The sequence below is a fragment of the Aptenodytes patagonicus genome, chromosome 3 (genome assembly GCF_965638725.1).
Source record: "Aptenodytes patagonicus chromosome 3, bAptPat1.pri.cur, whole genome shotgun sequence".
Lineage (NCBI taxonomy): Eukaryota > Metazoa > Chordata > Aves > Sphenisciformes > Spheniscidae > Aptenodytes > Aptenodytes patagonicus.
In genome coordinates this window covers 30,414,716-30,440,568 of record NC_134951.1, presented here as the reverse complement: position 1 = coordinate 30,440,568, position 25,853 = coordinate 30,414,716, and the positions used below count along the sequence as shown (strand labels likewise).

General features: G+C 37.3%; 1 protein-coding gene across 3 annotated transcripts in view; it reads left to right on the top strand.

Moving 5' to 3' along the window:
* Positions 1 to 25,853, top strand: part of KHDRBS2 (KH RNA binding domain containing, signal transduction associated 2) — a 420,140-nt gene that overhangs the window by 335,789 nt on the left and 58,498 nt on the right. For all 3 annotated transcript variants that reach the window (XM_076332985.1, XM_076332984.1, XM_076332986.1), the window contains exon 7: positions 16,966 to 17,048. In XM_076332985.1, coding sequence (XP_076189100.1) covers positions 16,966 to 17,048 — 83 coding nt within the window. The remainder of the gene's footprint in view (positions 1 to 16,965; positions 17,049 to 25,853) is intronic.

The following is a 25,853-nucleotide window of genomic DNA, read 5'->3' as shown; positions in this document are numbered from 1 at the left end:
TCTGGTTTTGATGCCACTGAAGTCCATGAGAGTTTTCCCACTGTTTTAAGGAGGAACGACACTTAGCTCAGTGGATAACTTGTTGTTCACATGCTGTAACTGTATAAAAATATACAGATCAAAATGTCAATGACGTTTCTACCACATGGACTGAACAATCCAGGAGACAGATTAGTCATGCAGAAAAATATTTTTCTCTTCCACTTGTCATTTCTGTGATCAATACCAGTTTCTATGAAAAGCAGAGAAGCTGATTCAGGAAAGCAGTGGGTTTTGCTTTTGCTTTCTCATTAAAAGGGAAAGCAAAAGCAAAATATGAAGTATCGCTTCTCTTTGTGTCAAATTAACATTCCGAAAGACAATTAGAAGACTATCTGTAAACAAACAAAGCTTCTACAAAGATATTATGTACTCAAACACCAACATTTATGTCTTAGATTCAAAGGCATTTTGAGGATGGAAGTCAAGAACTTTAAAAGATTGCTATTTCCAAAATTTTTCTATGCTAAAATACTGTGGTTAATATCCCAACTGCAATGTTAGAGAAACTTGATATAGCATGCTTGAATTTTGCTTAGTTATACTTAAATAGGTATAAGTATCTATTTATTAAGTCCATTAGGGATAATTATGATTTACAGCCCTGAATCTTCTTCTGCAGCTAGAAAACTAAGGAATAAAGAGCTATATCTTTCTTATAAAAGGCCAATGGAGGAGGACAGATAATTTTACCTCAGTGTTTTGTTTCTGCTCTAAGGATGTTAACATGTTGTAAAATAACTAAATACAACTCAGAATAATTACTGGACCATGGATTCATAGAATCATAGAATCATAGAATCATTAACATTGGAAAAGAGCTCTAAGATCATCGAGTCTAACCGTCGACCCAACACCACCATGCCCACTCAACCATGTCCCTAAGCGCCTCATCTACACGTCTTTTAAATACTTCCCGGGATGGGGACTCAACCACTTCCCTGGGCAGCCTGTTCCAATGTTTAACCACTCTTTCAGTAAAGACATTTTTCCTCACGTCCAATCTCACCCTCCCCTGGCGCAACTTGAGGCCATTGCAATCTAAAACTTCCTTCTCCACAAGTATGTCCCAAAAGCAAAGTTGGATATTCATGCTTTCTTTGGCAAACTCTCTTTCCTGAATTAATCTTAAAAATTGGAAAAAAAAAACAACTAGGTAAGAGTACCAATATCACAGAATAGCTTAAAGCCTAGTTGTTGCAATAGCCATTCTCATTAGAAATGTAGCTTCAGGCTGAACTAGGTATTGAACCAGGTTTGGCACTTCACTGGAGTGTTGTGGTATCGTGCTCTTCTGGAAAGAAACAAGTGGTATCAGCTGTGTTTTGTGGGCAGACTGATCATGGGTGTATGTATTAGGTATTCTTGGGGCATGCTAACTGGCTCAAAACCTTCCTGGATGATAAGTGGAGAACTTATGTGTCCTGGTTTCAGCAGGGATAGAGTTAATTTCCTTTCTAGTAGCTGGTACAGTGTTTTGGGTTTAGGATGAGAACAAAGTTGATAACGCACCGATGTTTTAGTTGTTGCTAGGTAATGCTTACACTAGCCAAGGACTTTTCAGCTTCCCATGCTCTACCGACTGAGAAGGCTGGAGGTGCACAAGAAGCTGGGAGGGGGCACAGCCAAACTGGCCAAAGGGACATTCCATACCATGTGACGTCATGCTCAGTACATAAACTGGGGAAAGCTGGCCGGGGGGGCCGCTGCTCGGGGACTGGCTGGGCATTGGTCGGCGGGTGGTGAGCAAGTGCACTGTGCATCACTTGCTTTGTGTATTATTATTATTATCATATTATTATTATTATCATTTTATTTCAATTATTAAACTGTTTTTATCTCAACCCACGAGTTTTTCTAACTTGTGCTCTTCCAATTCTCTCCCCCATCCCACCGGGTGGGGGGGAGTGAGCGAGCAGCTGCGTGGTGCTTAGTTGCCGACTGAGATTAAACCACGACATTCTGTTTAGTGAATACTAATTAGGCATTAGTAGTATACCGTTGTTGAACTGTTCAGTTCTGCCAAGATTGAAGCAGCTGCAAGCCTGTCCAGAAGAAAAGTTATAGGAATATAAACCTCAAAATCTGAGGTGCTTCAAGACTTCAGACATATTGGTAGTTGGCCTCAGTTTTGGAGGATCAGTGCTTGATTAAGACAGCTCCCAACTCAAAACACTAATGTAGCTACACCCTTCATCTCACAATTCAGGTTCTGTTGGGCTGCCTGGGCACAGGTTCTAATGCCATATGAGGCACCCTACAGCCTTCAAGACATCCACAGGGGACCAACGATGTCACACAGGACCCAGGAGAGACCTCTGCCCCACTGGACTAGAAGGCAAAAGCCAGGCAGGATATGTTAGGATGTCTAAAATGACATTAGGTAACTACAGACAGCTGCTGAATTGATCTCTCAATGTCTGCTTTATTGTCAGATGTGAGGCACCTAGTTTTCACACTGCCACCAAAATAAGTTAGTCTTAAACTAGACAACTCCACTAAATTGTGCCTTGATGCCCAGCAGACGCTGATGAGAAAGAAGAAGATTGTGTTTTCTTCAAAGAAGAAAATTGTGTTGCTTATCCAAATGGACTTCAATTTAAACCTTTTCATATGGATTTTTTTCTTAAACCTAAAGTCACTTTTATGTTGTCTATTACATTCAGTTTCTGTACTCCACATCTTGAAATACAAGAACCCCTTGGATCCTCAGACACTACAGATGGCAAAATGGACAAGAATAATGTTGATTTTAATTTCTACAGGGAATGTTTTCAGTTCTGTCTGGCTGCTCTGATTTTCACTCCTTTGTTGACTGGAGATATATTCATCAATCTGCCTCAGGGTCAAAACTGAGATACAGCTTTCTTCAATTGGCAAGGTGACTACAACTTCAAAGCTGAAGGCTTGATCACCAGGGATGCAACACTTTATTTGAATACTAATAATTAGTATTATTTCAGTGATGCTTGCAATTAAGTGCTACAAAAGTCCTTCCTACATTTTATAATTCTGAGCCAGGTTCTAGGCTTCCCAGATGTTCAGGGTGATGCTCAGGAGTTTACCAATCACTCTTTACTGACACATCTCCAGACATTTTACCAAGGGAATAAATACTGCTGGCCTCAGTGACTTAGTTCTTATGTAAAGTTAATGCTAAATAGGCAAGTCAATATTCAGTACACCTGATTGAAATCTATGTTCTTGGCTGGCTACTGGTATGTATAGAAATATGGAAATCAGGAAGAGAGCTTCATTTTTTTTATTTTTAGAGGGATACCGTGTGAGAAATCAGCATCAGAGTTAAGTCAGCTTCTTTTGCTTCTTAGATGCATTAACAGAGTGAGATTTTGGTAGAGATGATGCCTTTGTTTTAAGACGATGAACTTCCAGCTATTGCTTTGCTAAGCTACTCCAGCCTCTTGCAAGTAGAGTTCTTGGACTCAGCATGATGGGACTCAGAGGTGTCAAATATTTTCATGATCCTGACATGGATATTTCTTACGATAAAATTTGAATACAGAGAGTCACTAGTGACAAAAAGAGATGGCTTCCTTTAAATCCATATCCCCTTAAGTGAGGAATTTGTGGTAGTCAGCAGGTATATTTTTATGTATTTATTTCCTTCAGTGTTTTAGTATCTTCAGTGTTTAGTATTGAGTTTTACAAACTTAAGCAACAGACAGTTTATTAAACTGAAAAAAGTAGAAAGTTAATTAAAGAAAATTATGTTTTTATTTTAATTAATGGTTCGTTGTTTTGTGTAATCATGTGTATGTTTTTACACTAGACTAATTCCTACTCTTGGGTAGGGGGAAAAAAAAAACCCTCTGTCCCATGGATTTTCTGTTTCAAAACGCAACTGAATACTGTAATGAAGCACTATATAAAGTGCTGACAGCACCTCTGTGAATCATTGAGATTTTTTTTTACATGGATTCCTGAGTCATTGACCATTACAATCACAGCTAAATCAACAAGGACATGCCAATGAGGAGATAATACTGCCATTGTGGAGTAGTGGTCCACCAGCTGAATAGTTAGTGATGAAACATTACCAGCATGAACCATCCCTTTTTAGAAAATTTTGAGACTTAAACAATAGTGACAGTATCTTCAATCTCTGTCATTAGAGCTTGTAAAATGATAATAATCTTCTGCTCATTTTTTAAATATTCAAGCAGAGTCTAAGAGTTAGTTGGCCTTTTCTCTGAACTGATAGTGAAAAAATGTATCCATATGCTTCTCTTTTTCTACTTGAATAAATGCTGACTTCTCCTCTTTGACTTTGTTATTTACCTATGAACACTCCATCCTTCAGAACTTCCAAAACTGACATAGTGGCTTTTTCAACTTGCTGCCTAAGACCTGATATAAATTTCAAAGAATTCAATTTAAAAATTCCTTTTAACATTCTTGCCCTTTAAAACAAAGAAGATCTGAGAGACAAGTAGATTTTTATCTTATCCAGGGCAAGGTATTAACATAAACAAGGTAAAGGTGAGTGTGTAAGGTGCTGAAACAATGTTTAAAAGGAAATAGTAATTAACAAATTACATCTTTTCATTTAGTTGCCCTACTTTCTCTTCCTGAAGTAGAATTGATATATTGCAATCTGTATTTCGTATCTGCTCACGTGTGTATGTTTGTATGTGTTGCAGGGCAGGGATGGGATGACACACAGTTCTCCTTAGAAGATTAATGCAAATTGACTTGGGATGCAAGCTTTAAAATTTAAACTGTTGAATAACTAAAATCACACAGAATTATTTTCAATGCCGAACATGGAGCTAAAAGGGTTCTGAGCTTAGTGAAGAAATTCTAAGGAGTGACAGCAAAATTTATTCATTCAAAAAAACAGCAACAACACAAGATTTCAAGTACATTAGTCAAATGTTCCCTGCAATCTATGTTGTGCTTCCACTTCTATGGCCAGAGAATAATCTTTTCAAACATTTTTTTCTTTTGGAAGGTAGTCAGCCTGTCACAATTGACACTATTTATCTAATGTAGTTGTTAAAAAGAGGAACTAGAAATTACTTCTCACCAGAGATTTAAGTTATAGTGAACAAAACTTTCTGCCTTCCATCCTTTTTAGTGAGCCTCAAAACCGTGTAGACTCATACAATGTAACTGAATGAAGGGGATGCAAATATTGCTGTTACCCAAGAGCAGGATAGGTGCCCATGTGTGTATATATGTATGTATATGAATTTATATGTATATATTCCTTAATGTATTAATATATGATGTATAATAGAAGAATCTGTTTCTTACAAAAACTTAGATTTCTACAGTGCAAAGCATTTTTATGACTGTATCAGATGTTATGATTGCAGTGGTCAGCTAGAAACCTTGCTCTTGGTTTATAGGAGCTCATCAAAATCTGGAATGGCACCTTTTCCAAAACATTGGTGAGTGTAAAGTAGAACAATGAAATTGGTGTGATTATGCTTTCTGTGAATCAGTGCATGTTAAAATGTTCCTATATTCAACTTCTTGTTAGTTTTTGATTGGTAAATATACTAAAATAAATAGTTGAAAACAAATGGAGATGTATTGGTAAAATCCTAAAGAGATGGACTAAAAGAAACATTGAGATTTTCCAGGTCCATTTTCAATTACAGTGTTGGACACCATCAGTAGACTGCACAGCGACTGGAGCAGTCATGGCCCAGGATGGTCTGTACAGCTTTGGGAATCCAGCCCTAGATACACTTGAGAAGGTTGTTGAATTCTGCTTTTGGTGTCTCTGTTGTAGTGTTTAGAGTAGAAGAGGTATTATTAGATGTGAACTACAACTTCTATATGGTAAATGAAAACCAGTATTAGTATTAACTGGACTGATTGGCAGTCCATCAATACTTCTAATCATTTTTTGTTCTTCATTTGTTGACAGGCTGTGTCAGGAAAGCTCAGAATCACTATTCTGAGATGAATAGTCTCTCAATGAACAGGGCTGTTGGCCTTTATTACCTTTTCTTACGCTTTTTCTTTCTTTTTATTTCTTGGCGAGCTTTAGAAGAATTAGCGTAGCGGTACAACTTAGTGTTTTCAGTATGTCGATTTTACCTTATTCTGTATCTTTAATGCACTTAACTCAGTTAATGTATCAAATATCCGGTCCATTTTCTGAGTTTTCAACCATGAATGATAGCCAGCAGGTGAAGACTAAGCTAGACCAAAGCAATTACAGCTGCATGGTAGAAAGAGTGTAGCATTCAATAAGGGAAACTGTTCTTACTGTTCCTCCTTCCTTCTTGTGTCTTGCTATAATCTGGGATCACGACGCATCCCAGTTTGCAGCACGATAGTCAGGCTGCACCAGAGTCTAGGAATATGCCATACATAATAACAGGATTTTCATTCTCTATTTAATACAGATTTTGTTGCTGTGATCCATATCTACATCACTTTGATCACCTTAAAAAAAAATCTGCAAATTCAATCTGGTGCACAGCACAAAGGCTTGCTGAGTAAGCTGAGTGTCTTGCTATAAAAGCCATATTCTGAGGTCTGTACAGACTTCCTGCGACTTTCTGGGTAGATTTTAGTGCAATAAAATTCCATCAGACTTTAAGGATTTAATTCAGGCAGGTCATCTATCGCCACCTGAGAGCCACTTGTTTAGAAGTCTTTCACTTTAGGGGGCTAGTCGTAGTGTTTGACACTCTTGATCCAGTACAGTCAAAGATGACTGGACATCTTTTCTGGCACATCTGTTTGCTGGACCCAAGGAAAAGGAAGGGATTTGTGGAGGTAGGGATCTGTATAAGGTTTTTATGAAGATTTGGGGGTTCTGGCTTGTTACTGTGCTATCTGCTGATCAGTATATCTCTGTCTGTGTCAGGGTTGCATTTGACTTTGAATCTTTATATTTGAATTATTTTTAAAAGAAAATGAAAGAATATAACACAGACATCAGAAAATACTGAGAATACTGAGTTGGGAGAATACATCTCACTGGTACAGTGAGATATATTTAGTCGTATGGGATGAAGTTAGCAGAGGTGTCTGACACAAAGATCTATTAGGCTGTCAGACAGTCTCCCAAGAGGAATGGTGGAATCCCTACTACTGGCAATATTTAGAATTTGATTAGAGAAAGCACTAGAAAATGTGCTAAAAGGAGCAGTCGTATTTGACAGGAGCTCCTCATAGATGATCTGTTCTCTTCCATCCCTAATTTCTCTAATTGCATGCTCGAACTTGAGGGAATAACAATTTAAAGACTACCTCTAAGTATCTCAATAAGTGTTAACCACTTTTTACTGTTTTGCTCATTATTATATTCACAGATGAGAAGTCCCATCACATTCTACATGTTTGCTTTTAATTATACCTGGCCTTTCTGCAATAATTCCTGTACAAGATTGTGCTAGTTAAGTTACGTATCTTTTAAAACTAAGAAGAAAATTCTGCATTACCTCTAAATCCTTGCATTTTATACATCATGCTAAACTGTATTTCCTAGTCTGACAATATCTGTTAGAAAATGAAAAATTACAGTTAAGAAGATGCTGTGAGTAGGCACTTTCTTTTTCATTCCTGTACAGTACACAGGACCAAGAAGAATTTCCAGGAACATTTTCATTCAAACGTGATTAGCAGCAGTGCAGACATTGCTGCATTCACTGTAAGCAGCACTTGTATAATAACTTGAATCATTGTCATAAGCAGAAAAAAAAAGAGTTCATCTCTTCTGCAACTGATATCAACTTAACGTTTAGTTTCCCTAGTACTAGATTAATTTTCATAACTTTTAAAATCTACCTATATTTTTCACAGTAAGTTTCATTATGTCAACTCTTCAAAATTTAAGTTTGAAAGAAAAAAAAGTTTGATCAATTCAAATATATAAATTGATGAGACACTATTCAGGTTGCAACTTCAAAAACTAAATCAAAGGTATCATGGAACTAGTGAAATACTATTTAGCTGTGTGGCTTAAAACAACGCCAAATAAGAATTACCATTGTTATGTCTTCTAAATACTGATTTATGGTCTTTTATAAGGTAAGAAAAATAAATGTAAGAGTTAAAATGTTTATGTAAATAATAAAAAAAATATGCAAAATGCATAAATTCATTGTCCAAATTTATTTTCAGAAATATTTTTAATAAAATTAGATTCTAGGAAATATGTGATGAACTCTCTTTGTAACAGTCTAGGACAGCTGGAATTTGATTCAGCAAGAGATGTAATTTATGAAAAAGGTGTGGGGTGTCTGGCAAAGATTAGGATATAAAGATTCCAACATTAAGAATGCCTGAGCTCTCATCTAGACCTGCTTCAGGATTAATAAATAAATAAATCTTTATTTGCCCTGTGTTTTGAGCACTTTAAACAATTTTGTCTCTAATTCCACTGTGAAGTTTTGTTACTGTTATGTATTATTAACTCATGGAATCCTTAATGGTTACATATATTTAAATAGAGGATAAAAAAGGATCAAAACCAATGGGATTGAACATAGAATTAACCTATGTATTTTCTTTTCTTTTCTTGACATAGAAAATATAAGGCTATTTTTGTGGAGCTTTTTTGTTTTAATGCTGCAGTAAAATTGGACAGATCTCCTAGCTGTTAATCATGATGACTCCTACAGGTCTTTTCCCGAGGGTATTCTGTAAATTCAGAGACAGGGGCAGTTTATAGAATTTGAGGATGTATTTACTAGAGTACATTATCTTGCATTTGTCCAAGTTGTATTTAATCTGCCTACTCCCAGTATTCATAATACATCAGAGTAAAATTTGATTTAAAATTACATGCAATTCAAGGTCCTATAAAGCACCTATCAAAGCATTTCTGCTGTTTGCCAGTACCTCAGCATTTACTTGCACATTTACAGGCTCTGAGATGGACAATCCTGTGGTCCAGTTTTCAAGGGTTGGAAAATAAAAAGGAAAATTCCTTGGAATTCCCAACCATTCAAGATCTGGAAATGTCATTTCCTGGATTATTATAAAGCTTAATTAAGGTTGAAATGGTTTACTTTTAAGGCATTGTGTCTAGCAAGTCAAACCATTGTGAAATGCTTTCAACCATCAGTAAGTTGCTAAACTCAGACAGAAGAGTTGTCAGTCTTTAGCAGATACTTGTAATGATTTCTGTATCTACGATACAAGAAACTCTGCTCCATGGGCAGATTTTATGTCAGCTCCATCTATTGATTATACAGCTGGTGGAGCATCAGGATGCGCAAGAAGTTCACCATCTGCTTTGCGTGAAATTTTGGAAAGAGAAATTTTAGATATCATCAAGAGATTAAAACTAATAGTGGGTGTATTACAGCCCATCCTCCCTTGGCAGCCAAAGGCTGCTTTCTACTCTACTCATTTAAGTTCACGGGAAAGATAAATCTTTCATTTAAATGCCATTTATGTGATATATTGTCACCAGTGCAACTTGCTGCTGTAATATATTATCACTCAAGTACTATGTAAAGCAGTATAAGTCATCAGTAAAAATAACAATTAAAAATCCTTTCTTCAGGGATCTCAGAATCATAGACAAGTGCAAAAATGCAACTTATTGCAGATACACAAAGAAGATACCTTGGATTATTTTTCATCTCCACTTGCTGCTTATTACTAAAATAAGTCATTTTATTGATATTGGAAGAAAGAGATGTTTCTGCATTGCATTCCTGTGCAATAGGATCTGAGTAAAAGATTGACACTGAGGTTAGGTTGCTATTCCATAAGGAGAGGCAATATGAAAAAAAGCACAAGTAAAATGGGAGAGGAAACGGTTTCAGTGCTGATGGTAGCAAGGTTAGGGGACAGGGAAAGTGCAACAAGTTAAATGGATGTAAGCAGCAGCTGATATACAGAGCTTTGACACATGAATTAGAAGTTTTAGTGTGACTTCATGAGCATAGGAGAGCTAACAGAAGGATTTGAAGAAATAAAGATGTTAGTCAGATGAATGTTGTGGTATAATTGCAGCAGCAAACCGTGCTGTAGGCTACAGTCTTGCAAATACAGAAGGAGTAAGAAAAGTCTCATTTCTATTACTCTTTTACATTTTCATTCCATTCTGATTTTCTTTTTCAGTATACCAAAATGTATTTTAAGTGTTATTCATTCATTTTGCATTTAGTTGAAAAATTACAGAAAAAAATAGAGAAAAAAAGAGAAAGCTACGTTTAGGAGAGTACACAGCAATTTCTTGAAGTGTCTGAGATTCTGTTTTGCTGTGACTGCTTTGGCACTGCACAGCTATTTGCTTCTGTGGCCCCTGCCCAATCTTTATCTTAAATACCATCAATTTTAGGATGTCTGGGTAGTAAATATTTTTAGTTTGACTCATTCTTTTTACTCTAATTGTTCAACATGAGGCTTATTTAAACCGTTGAAATATGAGGACATGAATAGCTCATTTATGTTCTCTGCTTTGAATCTGCAAAATCTCTGTGACTGTGATTATACTGAAATTTCAATTGTATTTCCATGACTATGTGAAAAATGTTCACCTCTGTATGTTTTACCATTCAGTTATAAAGGTGTTTCCCATTGCTGGTATGTGAAGAATAAGACTGATTTTGTTAAGAGGTCAAGTCTGTTGAGATTACTTCATTTCCTCTGGCAAGCACACCTACTCTGGGTTGTCTCAGCACTGTAGACTCTAGTTCATATATTGCATTTATGAAGTCCATAACATAGAGCTCTGATTTTTCAATTGATTAGTATTCCGATTTTAATTTCAGCATTATTTTTATTACTACTATTTATCATTTTGATGGATATAGTGCCACTCTACTTGTCTTTGAGTTCATCTTCAAAACACTTGGTAGATCTCACTAGTGCAGGGGATATACATCATCTTCAACAAACGGATAATATCTAGTTTCTCTTTTTTCTGACCCTGGAGGTATAGCTGAAGAATCCAAGGCCAGCTATGATAGCAAGCATACGTACTTACAGAATGATTTAGTCAGAATTTCAGTTTCTAAGCATAAATTATGATTCTGGGAATCCTTGCTCAGCAACAGACTAACTTCCCAGGTACTTCAGTGAAATTCATCTGCTCTACCTGCAGGTTTTCAACACTGAATAATCCAAATCTAAAGTAATTACAGTTTTTACCCCTCTTTGTAGTCAGTAGAGAGAAATTACCATTTGTCTAAATTACAAAAAATTAATATATTGAGATGTGTTCCTCTACATCTACTCAGAGCTGCCCCCACCTTAGAATGACTGGGGGACTGAGCACCAAACTCATGGGTGTGACTGTGATGGAAGGCAAGTCCTCCCCCTTACGGCACTCTAGAGAGGCTCAGCCAGCTTAGCACTCACAAATCGTTGTTAACACACAATGATGGCACTGTCTGCTGCTTTTTTAAAAGGAACAAGTAGAGAAGGAGGTGACAGTAGTACAGGTTCAAGTATAATAGCTGTGATCTGCTTTTAACTTTGGTTAAAATTGCCATTTCTCTGTGACACGATTTAATCACCTTAAATGCTCTTTGCAGGAAAAATTTTAAGATTCATTAAGCCAAACAGGCAGTATGACTAGCCAAGGGCGTGAGCCATACATCTGGAAGGAGAAGGCTTCCCAGATGTATTTCTCTATTTTCTCTCCAGTGTTTCATATACAGTAAAAGGGGTGGGATTTAAGATTTCCCATAGTTGTTAGCATTTCCTGAGATGTAGGTGTGTAGTCAGTTGCATGCCAGGCTGTCTAACCCGAGATCTTCTCTGAACAGAGTGCCGTCTCTTTGAGATGCTATTCTGACATGCCCACCCATCCCCATGCATCATTCACAGCGTTCTGATTGCATTCTGGGGCTCAGGTCCTTTCAAAATTAAGCTTAGCAGCACTGGTTTTTACAAGCTCAGCTTTCTCTGAGCAATAAATTCCTTCAAACAATGAACTAACTTACATACCTAAAGGTTAGTTATCTAAATCTAACACATGCATCCCAGGCTCCGTTTATAGTCATTGAAAAGAAAGTTCTCATTTAAAGAGCAATTCAACTTGTCCTCAAATAGGTGTCAAAAGTATGTGGGATGAATTAACCTCTAAAGATGTTTTCTTTCTATCCTGTGATTCTTATGGGAATCTACCACTAGGTTAGTGGTAGACGACTAGCTTTTAGACTTCTAAGCTTAAGGATATATGGATGTGTGAGAAAATATGGATGTGGCCAAGTCACAACAGAAAAGAGAGTGAGACAGCATTTGTAGATTTATAGAAGCTAGGAGAAGAAAATAGTGGAAACTATGCAAAGGCTCCTTTACTGGGAAACAACTGGTTTTACTTAGAGTTACAATTAGAGGTTGATTTATACCCTCACCTTCCCTGAGGAACAGTACTAATTTTTGTGTACTGCTGGGTGCAGCTCATGAGAAGGGCTACCCTGGTTCTCTGGCTGCAGACATTTTTCTTGTTCACATATTTGCCAAGTAAAGTAGAGCTGCATAACTCACTTTACTTTGACTTATTGTTGTTTGTTTTGCTTTTTTTAAAAAAAAAAAGTCTAGATATTTTGCAGTCTGCTATTTTAGAAAAAGTTGGGCTGTCTTCTATAAAAAACTAATTAGTTTTGACTTCCTTACAATGTATTTTATCATGTATTACAGGACATACATAAAATATTGTGAGTAGGGCAGTTTTCATTAGAAGTATTAGAATTATTTTCCTTCTTGGTTTCCCAGAGCTGAAACCTACCATTTTTCAGAGCATGCTGTGAAAATCCTATTTTCTAAGGTTATTCAGAGAAGAGGTGATTTAAACTTGGTGCATTTGAGTGTGGACTGTTACTGTTTGAAATAGGGTTTTAACACTAAGTAGGAAATTCATGTTTAAAGAGATCAGATTGCATTACATTATGATACCCTTGTTACTGATGACAGTTATTATTTTGTTTGTATTTCTAATATTTATTTCAGCATCTGAAGCTTGGAGAGGATTTGAGTAAATCTAAGTAAATAAAATAAATCTTCCTCAGTGATATCTTAGGTGTTGAAACAAATTGATACTTAACTTTTTCTCAGGTAGTAGAATATAAGTCTTTTTTCCAATTATGTCCCTTTTTTCTTCTACACCCCTTTTTCCCCTGACTATAATTTTCTTTATCAGTGGTAGAGTAGTGCATATTTTCTCCTGAAGTGAGTGTTCCCAATGTTAATTTCATGTGCTATTCTGAGATTCTTCTAAGAGTTTTTCCTATCTTCACTTTGTGGGGAAAGACTGGTAAATACTCAAATTAGTCTTTTCTTGAATTGAGCTGTATTTTAAAATTTTTCCTTCATTTTTCTTATCTTTTGGTTATTATTTTTCAACTCTAAACTATACTAAAACTCCTCAAAATCATCCATAATTGTTTATAAACATTGTTAGCCCCACTGCAGCTCCGGATGTGTATTTCTGTTCCTTTATCTCCACTTCAGGATGTATCACCGTAAGGCCAGAGCAAATCCTAACCATTGAAAGACTCACTTTCCTTTTCCCTGACACAAAGTAGAGGTCTTTTTCTTATGTTTCGGAAAGAGGTTTTATTAAGAAATACCTGATATAAAGACACCCTGGCATAAAAACCTAGCCGAGAAATGGCTCAGTTTGACTTTGAATATTTCTAGTAGTTCCCCCCGTTTCATATTTTTCAGTTCATTCCAATAAGCTTTTTCTTCTGAATGGTGGTGGCAGCTACCATGGGGAAAAAGACTCCTCACACAGGAGAAGAATCTTCCTAGGCAACCAACCCCAGTCTCTTGGCTACCCTTGAGAATCAAACCTCATCAGTAACTTTTTGGAGTTCAAAGGAACCTGTTTCCCTTGGGTCCTGCTTATCTGCACCCTCATTAACCTCTTCAAAGAATGCTGAATATTTAGCGAAGTGCTTTCTTCCCCTTCACTGAAACTGGGTTGCTTGACCCTATCAACTTTTCATACAAGTTTTCTCATATTCTGATGAGCGTGGAGATGGATTCTCCAGTGGTGGACATTGATCAGATCAGGCCCAAAGTCGCTTTATCTGAGACATTTCTGCTTGAAAAGCACAGACCTCAATTAAAAGGCATTAGAACTTACATACAGGATGGAAGGTCTAAGTGTTATATACATATATGTGAAGATTTATGGTGAGATAAATGAAATTGTAGAAATTATAGAAGAAAAAATGTCATATTCAAAACACTGACAGCATGGGTAATGAATCCTTTTGCCTTCAATGAGGTGAGGATACAGCACTAATAACTTAGATTCTCTAAGAGGACAGCTCTGTTCCTATCAGCATGCACGTACAGAACGTTTATCAATTTAATATGGTTTGTTTGTTTGTTTTTAATACAAGGACTAATAGACCTAGAGAGTGCATGAAGGAGTCTGACCCTATTGCTGAGTAGAAGATTGCACTGCATTTGGAGAGGGCATCCTGGGTTCTGGTCTCTGGATTTATACAGAACTGCTTTTGGGAGCACCATCCTCATCACACACAGAGCGCAGAATATGTGAATTTGAACATCCTCAAACTCATAGCTTCTGCATCTTAACAGGGTCTACATGGGAGCTGGGTGTTTCATCTCTCAAAATGTGCATACAAGAAACACTTTCAAACATTAAAGGTGTAGGGTCTGAGGAGCTGAAGGTTAAACAGAAGAAAAATGCTCAGTGAGTTTGAGGCACTTCAAGGATGTGAAAGGAGCTATTTTGGATCTCAATTCTGGACACCTAAAGGCTTCTTTGGGATAAGGGTGTCTGGGTACAATTTTAAACTTAAAATAGTTTTAAACATAAATAGTTCACCTGTAGGATTAGAAGATAATTCTCATACAGATTGACACAAATAAGAGAACATTATCCAGAAAATACTTTTTCTTTATTAAGGATACATTGTGCTTTTTTACTCTGTCTCTGGTTTCCAACCATTCCACTTGAACCATTTGCACTGTGTTGACCTGCTCTGAGCCTTAGGGAGGCTGTTAAAATCTGTAGCATGAACCCACAGAAGTGTCAAATATTAACAAGTGTTCTCTGCCCTGCTGGTGCTGAACGTTGATCCACCTCAGGCGTCAAGAAACTGAGAGCACTAATTTGTAATTGTTGCCTTTCTTGTTCTCTCATATGGTGGGTAAGCATGCTGAAATGTCTTTCTTTTAGCTATTCAACTTTATGTAGGAACTTGCATCACCCTCATCTATACAGTAGCAGGATCCTGCCCAGTAGCATACTAATCGATGTGACTAGCATCTGTCTCCTGTGGTTCATTGTTTCTCTCATCCTGTCCCCAGAAGCAAGATTGTGTATTTAGCTCTATAATGTTAAATATATCACTGCAGGCACAGGGATATGTGTTTAACTGTACTTTTTGCTATAAGTTTATACCAATGAAGGCAAGTCAAACTGATGCACTTCCACCTGAAATGGAAGATGACAAGGTTTGTGTGGACTTCAGATTCTGGGAGAGGCCATTCCCCAGTCTCCAAACGGGATTCTCCCTCCTGCCCAGAAAAGTTTTCCCTTACTGCAAGCTGACGTGGGTGCCTGAGAAGTGGAGTCACCATCTGAAGTCCTGTCCTTCCTTCAGGCCACACAGCACCCCAGGGGTGAAGTCTCCCACCTGGAATCCACACTCACCCTCACTGCTGGGTAGGAGACCAGAAGGACAGGCAAATTTAATATGCTTGACCTAAGGAGGCATAACCAAATGCTTCCTCCTTTGAATGTTTTCTTTAAATCAGAATTAGTTCAATATCATTATGGAGTTTAATTAGCAGAAATAATGACGTACCAAACTAACACTGTACTTTATGTGGTTATGATAGTGTACCAGAGTGATTGTTTATTGGACTGCTGTTATTTTGGAGCTGCCGCATGCTGTCCGTTCTATCCCAACCTAACTAAACTTTGCATAGCTTGTGGGGAAAAAAAAATTGCCTTCTGCTGTAATTAATATTGAATGAAAGATTTTTAAGCCCTCTATTTCCTTTAGCACTTCCCATAACAGGAGAATTTTCTTGTGAGTACGAAATGTTTGGTTTCTATTTAACTAAAAATATTGGCTCCCAAAATTCGTAGAGAAAAAAAAAATGTGTTTCCGTACAGCATTTCTTGCCTACTCTATTGTCTTGTCATATAAAAAGAGCATATCAAAAGTCATTCCCTGGATTATCTATTTATTTATTTACTTATTGTCTGGTTCTTGAGCACTCTGATTCAGAGGCAGCTACAATGGATCATAATTGCCCACGGCTCCCTCAGTAGAAGATTCAGGCATTAGATGAGCTGAACCACCTTCTGAAGTTCTTTGTGTCTCTCTAGCTTAGGCAGACTGAGCATTTGTCTGAGCCGTTCAGTTAAGACCCTGAAGTTAGATGGGAGGAACCTGTATTAAAGTGTTCATTAACTTGTCACAGAAAAGCATGCCTTTAAAAAGAGTGGGATGCTCAATGAAGGAAAAGGTGCTTAGTGTAAGTTATTTATAAAAATCATAACCCATTACTTCCTTCACAAACATCCACAAATATTGTTTCTCTAGGTTGCTTATTTTGTTTTTTTTTTTAAATAGACCAAATATTATGATCATTTTAACAATGTTGTACGGTCAATATATTTTTCCTGCCATTTGTTCATATAGGTATTTGTGGAACCATTTATATAACAAATTGCTGGGAAATTATTGTTTTCACTATCATTCATCAGTATTCTATGTAGATCCCACTGAAGCACTGTGGTTTGGACAATACACCACAGTTTATTGATGAATAAGCTGAGTTCTTAAATGAGTAACTGATTTCTTTACCCTTGCAACATATAGGTTGTTCTTCACGATTCACAATTCTCACCGGTAGGCTGCGTGTTTTACATAATACTGGACAAACATAGCACTTATATGTTGATGGAAGCTACTTTTACAGCTTGATAATATAATTTGATTTATCACTCTTCTAAGCTGTGGTGTTCTATTTTGCCCTTAGGGATATGATGATGGATATGGGGGTGAATATGACGATCCAAGCTATGAGGCATATGATAACAGTTATGCCACCCAAACACAAAGGTAAGCATTTGTACTTTTACATTAATTTTTCAAAGAACACTTTTTTTCTCTTAGCTTTTCCTGTAAATTTCCTGTTTTATTTTCCACCTTAAATTCTACAAATCTCACAGTACTTTAAAAAGCTTTCAAAAAGTAATAATGGCAGTCAGAGTTTATATACAGAATTATTCAGATGAAGCAAAAATGCAAGCAGCTATACTTTTAAAATTGGTGCAAATTAAGTGTATTTTTTTAAAAAAAGCAAGCGATTAAATCATTTTCCTATCTGATGTCATTCTGAACTTGTTTGTGCAATTTTTTTTCCTTTGCCAGTGTGAAGTTGTCAAGGGCATCTCATATTTATGGCTTTTACAATGTTTTGGGCAAAACTAGAAGGAAATAAAAAAAAATAATTATGATGGTAAATACCTGCCACTGGTTGGCATCCACCATCAAGATAAACTATAGAAGGGAATTGCATGCCTGAAGTAAGGCTGAAACTATCTGTTTTCAGCCAGTTACTTTCTCAGCAACTCTCAGAATTGATAAAAGCAACCAAGTTTGGAAATTTATTTTATGTCCTTACTGTGTGCAATAATGGGGAAAACTACATTCACATCTTTTATGATTTGTGTCACTAAAATGAGGCAACAAAAATGATCGCTTTTTATGTACTCATACACCACACGCACTCATATATTAATTCAACAGTTGGTCCATGTTTATTAAATATGGAATGACATCTTCTTCACAGTTAAGCTGAAGGATAAAAGATTGCTTCAGCCAATTATTCAGAAAATGCTCTTATGGGTTGCTAAGAGTACATGTAAGATTGTGGAAAGGCAAATGAAATTTTAACAAGAAAAGACACAGATTTTAACTGAGTTAATGTGATTCTTACTGGGCAAGAAAGCAATGTATACATACAGGGTTCTGCACTCCAAAGACCAGAGGACCTTAAACTTTCTTTTTGTTTAACCATCTTTTTTGCTGAATGCTTTGCTGACGAAAATGCCTGTCAGAATTACGTTCAGCTCCAGAACTGCTGTAGTGAGTGGCACTTGAGCTGATAAAAAATACTTTGTAAGTATTTTTATAACCAGTGAAGTATATTTAAAAGGATTTGTCACACCTAAATGTGAACGCCATCAAGTATACTTTAACAACACTTTTAAGTAATTATACATTCCTAGCTGCACCCATCATGTCACTGTGTAGGTACATATTCTTGTTGTCAAATGTACTCCAACTTTTTTGAAAATAATTCAGCCCATCTTTTGCTACAATAGTAAATTGTCACAAGAGATACTGCCTCCGGTGTAAAAATAATAATTAGATGGAAATCTCTCTGCTATGACATTGCTTTATATCATTTGAATTAACCTGTAATTTCTTTGCAAGTTGATGTCGCAGGCAACTAAATGACAAATGTATCAAGTTTATGAAGAATGTATTATAATCCAGCTAGAACTGGCAGTGATAATTTGACTCAAGAAAGAAAACCTATAAAGAGGCACATAATTTTGTCAGTTAAACAGCTATTAAGTTTAGTCATCAGATATGTTTTCTACTAATGTGAGCAACCTCCAGGATACTTTATTTAAAATCTGCAACTAAAACATTTCCTTTTGTAATATATGGCAGGACACGCAGTCATACTTACCCATGTTGAGTGGTGCTGAATGCCGCCAAGTAATCTATTGATTTCAAAGAGAGCACTTTCGGAACAGCACACTTCTCATTTCAAAGATTTAAAGAACAAATGGACCATTAGATACACATTTTCGATTTCTGTACCTTATTGGCCATTTAGCTACACAGAAATGCCTCCCTACTGAGCCAAAATAATACAATACAATGAAACAGTATGACCAAAATATTTGGTTAGATGTATATAACAAAAAGTTTTCTCCCAATCTCAGATCTTGGTTATTAGTATACTCCAATCATATGAGCAAGACATATCATGCACACACCTAACAAAGAAGATAAGTAGCACTGCTTCAAAGTACTTATTCATCTCATCCAGTGTGTGATTTACAGGAAAAAAAATAAAAAAAACTTGTAAACAATGTCTGTGCTCAGCAAGAAAAATATCATTACCGCCCTCTGCAGGGATTGACTGAAATTCTAAAGTATGAGACGAGAAAAAATTGTAGTTAGTGGCTTAATGCAGAGCGCCAAGATTTCTGTTCACATTGAGGGCAGAGTTTCGACTCGCTTTTTACGGCTCATTAAGGAATCAATATGGAAATTCTTAGAGAAGGTACAAACTCTTGTCTGACTGTCTGTCTCACCATGCATGTTGACCAAGCCTTACTCTCTTCATTGCTTCAAACAGAAGAATCTGTTGGGGCGGGGGGCGCGAACAGACGCGGTGGGGTGGATGGTCTGAATGCAAGTGTGCTTTAGAGCACATAGCAAGTCGTGCCTTGTTCCCCTACTCACCCAATGCACAAAGTGAAGATAGTGTTTGGGCTACCTGCCACCACCACCCCTGTTACCTATACCTTTGTCTTCCAGACCTCATATCTACTTCCCATTTGCTCACCAGAGGCTTTCTGCCCATATACGTTCCTTCTCGGGGCCCTTAGTCCTTCATCACCCAAGAGGTCTGATTTAGACTTTTTCATAAATTAGGCTCTGCCAACAGCAGAGAAAATGAGCACACTACCGACATACACCACGGTGCTACAACATAGGATTATGATTTAGTAGAAGGAGCACCAAAAATACCAAGCCCCACGACCATCCAGATGCAAGTAGAGATAAATGCTGTACTTTTGTGCACAATTATCTGAAGATTTGTACTAAAGGTCAGGGACAGTGTTGCAGGCCCAGCAATACATTTTGTATAGATCCTTCTCTAATGAACTCTACTACTGCCATCCTTCCAGACAGAGAGCTCTGTCCTTCATGACAGCAGTCTGATTTTTAGGCTGAAAATAGGGGGATGGGGCCACTTGTGGAAGACACCATGACAGAGTCTCAGGATCAGACTGGAATGAAACCCACAATAAGTCTGTGTGGCTGAATGAGCTGAGGCACCTCAAGAGCACTTTGAAATGGACACAATAAGCAACTTGAAGAAAGAGAACAGCAGGACCCCTACTATGGTAAGTGCCACCTGTACCTTATTATGTTTGGGGAGACTAATTTTAGGAAGGAGAGAATTATGGGCTATGACAAATACAGTCTATATTGCATGAGGTATGTCTTGCTTTAACTAACAGAAGCTGTATTTTTAAAGCCACCTTTTTTCTTCCTCATCTTCCTGTCCCATAACAACAACCCAGAACACAGGATGGAACCTCAGGACAAAGATTTAAATGAACAACTGGCTGCCCTTCCCAATTGTGTTTATAACCATTATTTACAAGATTCCATGAAAGACTACAGGGTTAGCAAGGACATTTAGAAACCCTGCTCATTTTAGAAATTTGTTCATACTGATATCAAAATATAGTTTTTAAGGTAATTAGAATGAAAGGTTTGTCCGATGCCAAAGAGAACAAGGAAACAACCATTTGTGGGCAGGGGAAGACATCAGATCTGACATACTTCCCATGGGCAATGTTGCACTGCACTTCGAATTTCTCAATGAAACCTCTTTTTCCTCTCTCTTCCTCTCCCTTCCATACACTGTGAAGATGGCTTTCAGTGATAAGTACATCTGCCTGCCCACACACACCAAGAGATATTCAGTAGTTGTTAAGTTTATACACTACTCCCTAGGCACTTGGAAGTCAGGCAGAGAACACTCAAACCCTTTCTGCCAGCTAGATTTACCTCCTGAACCTCTAGTCTGACAACTTTGGTTAAAAATATAAATCCTAGACGTGCTATTCAGAAGTAAAAATCCCTTTCTGAATATGATTGCCATCCCTGCTCTTCACCATTGCCTGTTCACCTGTGCCAATGGTGAGACGCAGAAGGAAGATAAGGGAAAGAATTAGCCTGATCTTATCAAACAGCATCATCTTATCTCAGCAACCAGTTACTATCCATCTAAGTTTTCCACTCCCCTTACACTTGGCACTTTAAAACTTGGAAGAAGTATATTCTGGTTGTCTCACAGAATTCTGGCATTAAACAAAATTACTATCACTGCACAGGTGTTTAGCTAGACTCAACCCTCACCTGTGAGCCATTCTATCAGATGCTACCCAATTTCCATTGCTAAGGTAGATGTCGTTCCTGTGCAGGCCTGTAAAGCTATGGTGCTTGTCCACTTTTTGATGATTCTTAGCAGCTCAAGTACACTGATATTCTCAATGGCTTCTTACCTTCAAACCATGTTGGAACATGTGGTGGCAACCATTCTTCCTTTCCATTCCCACTCAGATATTGATATAGAGAAATAAATATGATTTTTACAGGGCAACAAGCAAGTTCATGAAACAAAACTCCAAAATGGTAGAAGTATCAATTTCCAACTCAGCTGTAACACAGAAGCTGTAGGAGAATTCTATTAGTTTTCAAAATATAATACACTTTTTGATTTTCTTAGCAGGAACTTATAAGTCTGTTGAACCGCCACCACTGTCCAGGATTCATGGGCTGAGAACACTAGATCACCCGGAGAAAAGGATGAAAAGTTTAGTGAGAGGATCTACAAGATCTGCCTCTTTGGTTACTCAGAGGTTGGTAGGGGATCAGACTGTAGCACATGCAAAGTGTGGCCAAACTCCTCAGCCAAGACCAACAGAACAATTTTGCGGAAGTGGATCAGTTGCTGATGAATCGCTGAGAACCGTGATGGCCAGCAGAGCCATCTTCAGCTCCGCTACCACATCTATAGTCATCTCCACTGACCTTTGTGTCTCTGCCAGCACCAGCAGTTTCATTTCAAAAGTACCATGTCTCACAGCCAAAAGAGATACTAGGGAAATCTGGGACTGACTAGCCGGTCACGGGATGAACCAGGAAGGGTATGTTCTATTTAATCCACTTGTGCATAATCTATCCAACCATATATAGTGTAAACAATGGTGCCTGACAGGGAAAAGCAAAGGAAGTCAATGATTGTCCATTGAAGCTTAAAATTTGGGTTTGATATAGTTTCCCTGTTCCACAGTGCCTGGCATGAACACTCACACATCAATCAGTTCTGGTTTTTGTGAACAGGTAGTTGGTATATTGGCAATGACTTCCAGGGCTGGTTGGTTGGCTTGTTCCTCTGTCTTTTGTTCTGTCTGGCTTTTGTTAAAAACATAGTTCAGCTGCAAAATGCATTGCCGAGTGGGTGCTTACTAAAGAAAGAAGAGTCTGTGACTCCCATCCTAAGCTGCAAATAGACTTGCAAATATCAGAAAACCTGTAACATGCTGACAAGAAGAATAAATAATTCAGTTATAAAAGATAGATGAAAACAGTGCAAAACTTTTCTGTTACAGTTGCCATCCCACAGTGACACAGGCCTTCTCATGACACATCTTCATCTATGCTGTGACTGCAAGATGACATAGGTGAAGGGCATTTCTCTTGCCTGCCTGGAGCCAGCCTCACTAATGACAGTAACCCAATTTTAGGGCCTTGAAGCAATTCTTGGCAAAATATTTACTGTTAATCTTGCAAATATTTTATGTAATGCTATAGGCAACAGTCCTCTGGACACACATTCCATGCTGGTATGCAGATAGTTTTGGGACAATGACTTCTTTTTGGTCTGTCAAACACACACTGCAAACCCACCCTGCAACTGCTAAGCAAACAACCAAACTTCTGTTTCTGATGCAGAAATGCATGTTATTGGTCATGTCATCTCTGAACTTCATCTCTAAGAGGTTAATGGTAGTACAGAATCTAAATCTTAATGTAAAGAAAGATGGCATTAATACGTCTGAAATAAATTCTAAGTTTTTACATGATCTGAAGACTTACACACGTTGTGTTAGATAAGTGCCAAAATGAAATTATCTTAGAGGACTGAAGAAGAGAGAAAGGAAAGGTGCAGTATCAGAGAATTTCAAGTTGACTGGCATAGCTTTCATCTAACTGAATTATATTTAATTCAAAAGATATAATTATCTTGTGGTTCATACCTATAGCTGTGCTGTCATGTGCAAAGTCCCACTGGGCTCCTGTTTCTCAATGCTAGTAACAAAAATATAATGAGAAAAACAAGTTTCAGGGCATATGTGCTGCCTATGTCCACTTTCCTGCTATGGCAGATAGTTGCTATGACCATATCAATGTAGTAGTATCCCAGTAACTGTATGTTCATAGCAATACCTATCAATTTGACCTGTAATAGGCTCTGCGATTCTGATTCACGTTCTTATAATGACTCAGACCCACTGAAAATTTCAAGAGCATATTCAACCATTGAGATTGAATATATGACCAGTTATTGACTTTGAAAAGAAACTTTGTTTTCCTGGTTATTCTTGTTTCTATTGTTAAGTTCATGCTATCTACTGTACAGCTTGTGTTTACAGCTCCTTTTTCTGCAGTGTGGGCTGCTAGTACAGGGTATTTAGGGATCACTTACTTATTTCTGATCTGATATGCAGGAATGACCACAGTTCAGCTCATGTCACTTAATGTGGCTTATGGTACAATCACTTCAGTTCAGAGACATGCTGCAAAATTATTTAGGAAGTAAAGCAAAGAATATTTTATCCAGTTGAATCTCCAGGAATTATTTACGTCAGCAGTCTATATTTGCCTGAGCTCCAGTTCATCCTGGTTACCCTTGCTTGACCTCCAGATAGCAAGACTTTGTACGTACATGTGTTTCCAAAGATGAGCTCTTCACGAACAGTGCTGCAAGTAAAATAACACTTGTACTTGTACACTTGTAAAGACAGCAGTACTAGTACATAGTTCTGCTGGGCATACTTTGATGGACTCTACCCAATGGGCTATTCTTCTCTCCAAGCTCCTTTTCGATTCAGCAAAAAATAATGGCCCTATGTTTCAGTAGCAGAAATTTAGTATTAACATTAGGAGGGAGTGAAGAATAGTAACACATGACTAGAGTGCTTGGTAATCTCCATCACCATAGCTTTTAAAACCACATTAGAGAACTTTCAGTAAAGAATCATGTAAATAAATTTGTGTGCTTATAGGTACATGAAATGATCTAAGTGACATCTTAAGGTCCCTTCTAGCTCTATTTTCTGTTACCTTTTCCCCTTTTTGTTAATGCATGACTAGGTTTACTTCAAGATAACAACACAGGATATTCTAATTGGACTAAGGAAGCTGTTTTGTTACAAATAAAAAGAAAGTAACCCCATTCTCAAACTCCGTTTTGATTTGTGGAGTTTTTATAACTGATAGAAATCCTTTTAGGAAAAATTAAAGTAAATCTGATGTTTCAAGAACTAAAAATGTAAATGTATTTTTAATAGAGTAGGATACTGACTTTCATATGTTTTTCATGTTGTGTTAAATTACAGTAAATAATTCTAGACCATTCCTTCAGGATGATCTCACAATAAAGATATCAGATCTTAATTTTTCACAGATAGCATTTTCATCTAGATACACAAATATACACAAACTGAAGACTATAATACATCTCATAATACAGTATAATGCAGCACTGGATGAACTTTCTGGTTTAGACTGTCTCCTTACTTATGCTGAAAAGGGGCAAAATTCATTAGGGGAAAAAAATCTTAGATGCACAAGTATCAAGAGACTGAAGAGTTATATTAATTCTATTTGCCACTACCAAGGAAATTAATATCATGGCCAACTCATGTAAAGCATAACTATCTTAGATGCTCCTTTTAGTTTCAAGTATTGACGTAGATTTCTTACAACAGTGCCAGGGTACATACAACAATAGTCAGTGCAAATTACAACACAAAACCTGTTTTCTCAGTCTTCTCACTGACATCTGTAGTCATGAGAAGAGTAAATAAGTCTGCCAGGATTCTGCAAGAATGAACTGCTAAAAACCGTCTGCTGTGGATCTAAGGGACAGATAGCAGCAGCATTCAGAATGCTTATAGCTTTCACTGATGTGATAGCTATCTTGGAGCCACCCAGTTTAGAGGCCACCTTTGTCCTTGTAAGTGATGTAACAGCATTAATTCATTATCATCACTTTAAAGTCTAGAAATCCAAGTAGCTGATCAGCATGTTACTGTACTAGAGTTGTACAACTGAAAAGCTTCAAAGACCTTGGAGTCAAAATTCCTGAAAAGCTTCTACCTGCATGACAGAAATTACTCTCATATTCCATTTTGTGCAGAACCTTTTTTGATAAATATTTGAGGGAAAACTTCATTTGAATACTTCTGAAAATCTAATTAGAACAGTTACTTGAGAAAACTATTGCCAGTAACAAATGGCTGTTGTACAGCAGATAAGTTCTGATCCCTATTTCTGGATTCAGTCTTCAAATGACAGCTATCAGTTTCCTTACCTGCTGATAGACATTTGGGGAGGGGGGAGAAGCCTGGCAGACTTCCAGTAAGTTCCTATCTGTTGCCAATGTCTCCAGTATGTTTGTACCTACCACTTGTAGTGTAGTTCAGTGTTTCCTGACGTGTCCAAATACCTACCCTCCCTCCAATTGAATCCCCAGCTATAATGCTGTGGAGGAATTTCCAAGCAAAAGATAGCAGAAATGCTCAGGGTAAAAATAAGATCTTTGGCTCTTTAATTGAATACCAAAGAACTAGGGAGCAAATATTTCTGAACAGTCTTAAGACAGAGACTTAGAGTTGCTGTTGAGAAACTTTCAATCATATTCACATATTCTCTTTCCTAACGTCTTGCTGAGGACCTTTAGTAAACAGCATTTCTCAGACTCATATGTTCTGATGCATTCAGAAGGAAAACTCTGAGAGAGGTCAATGATCTTCC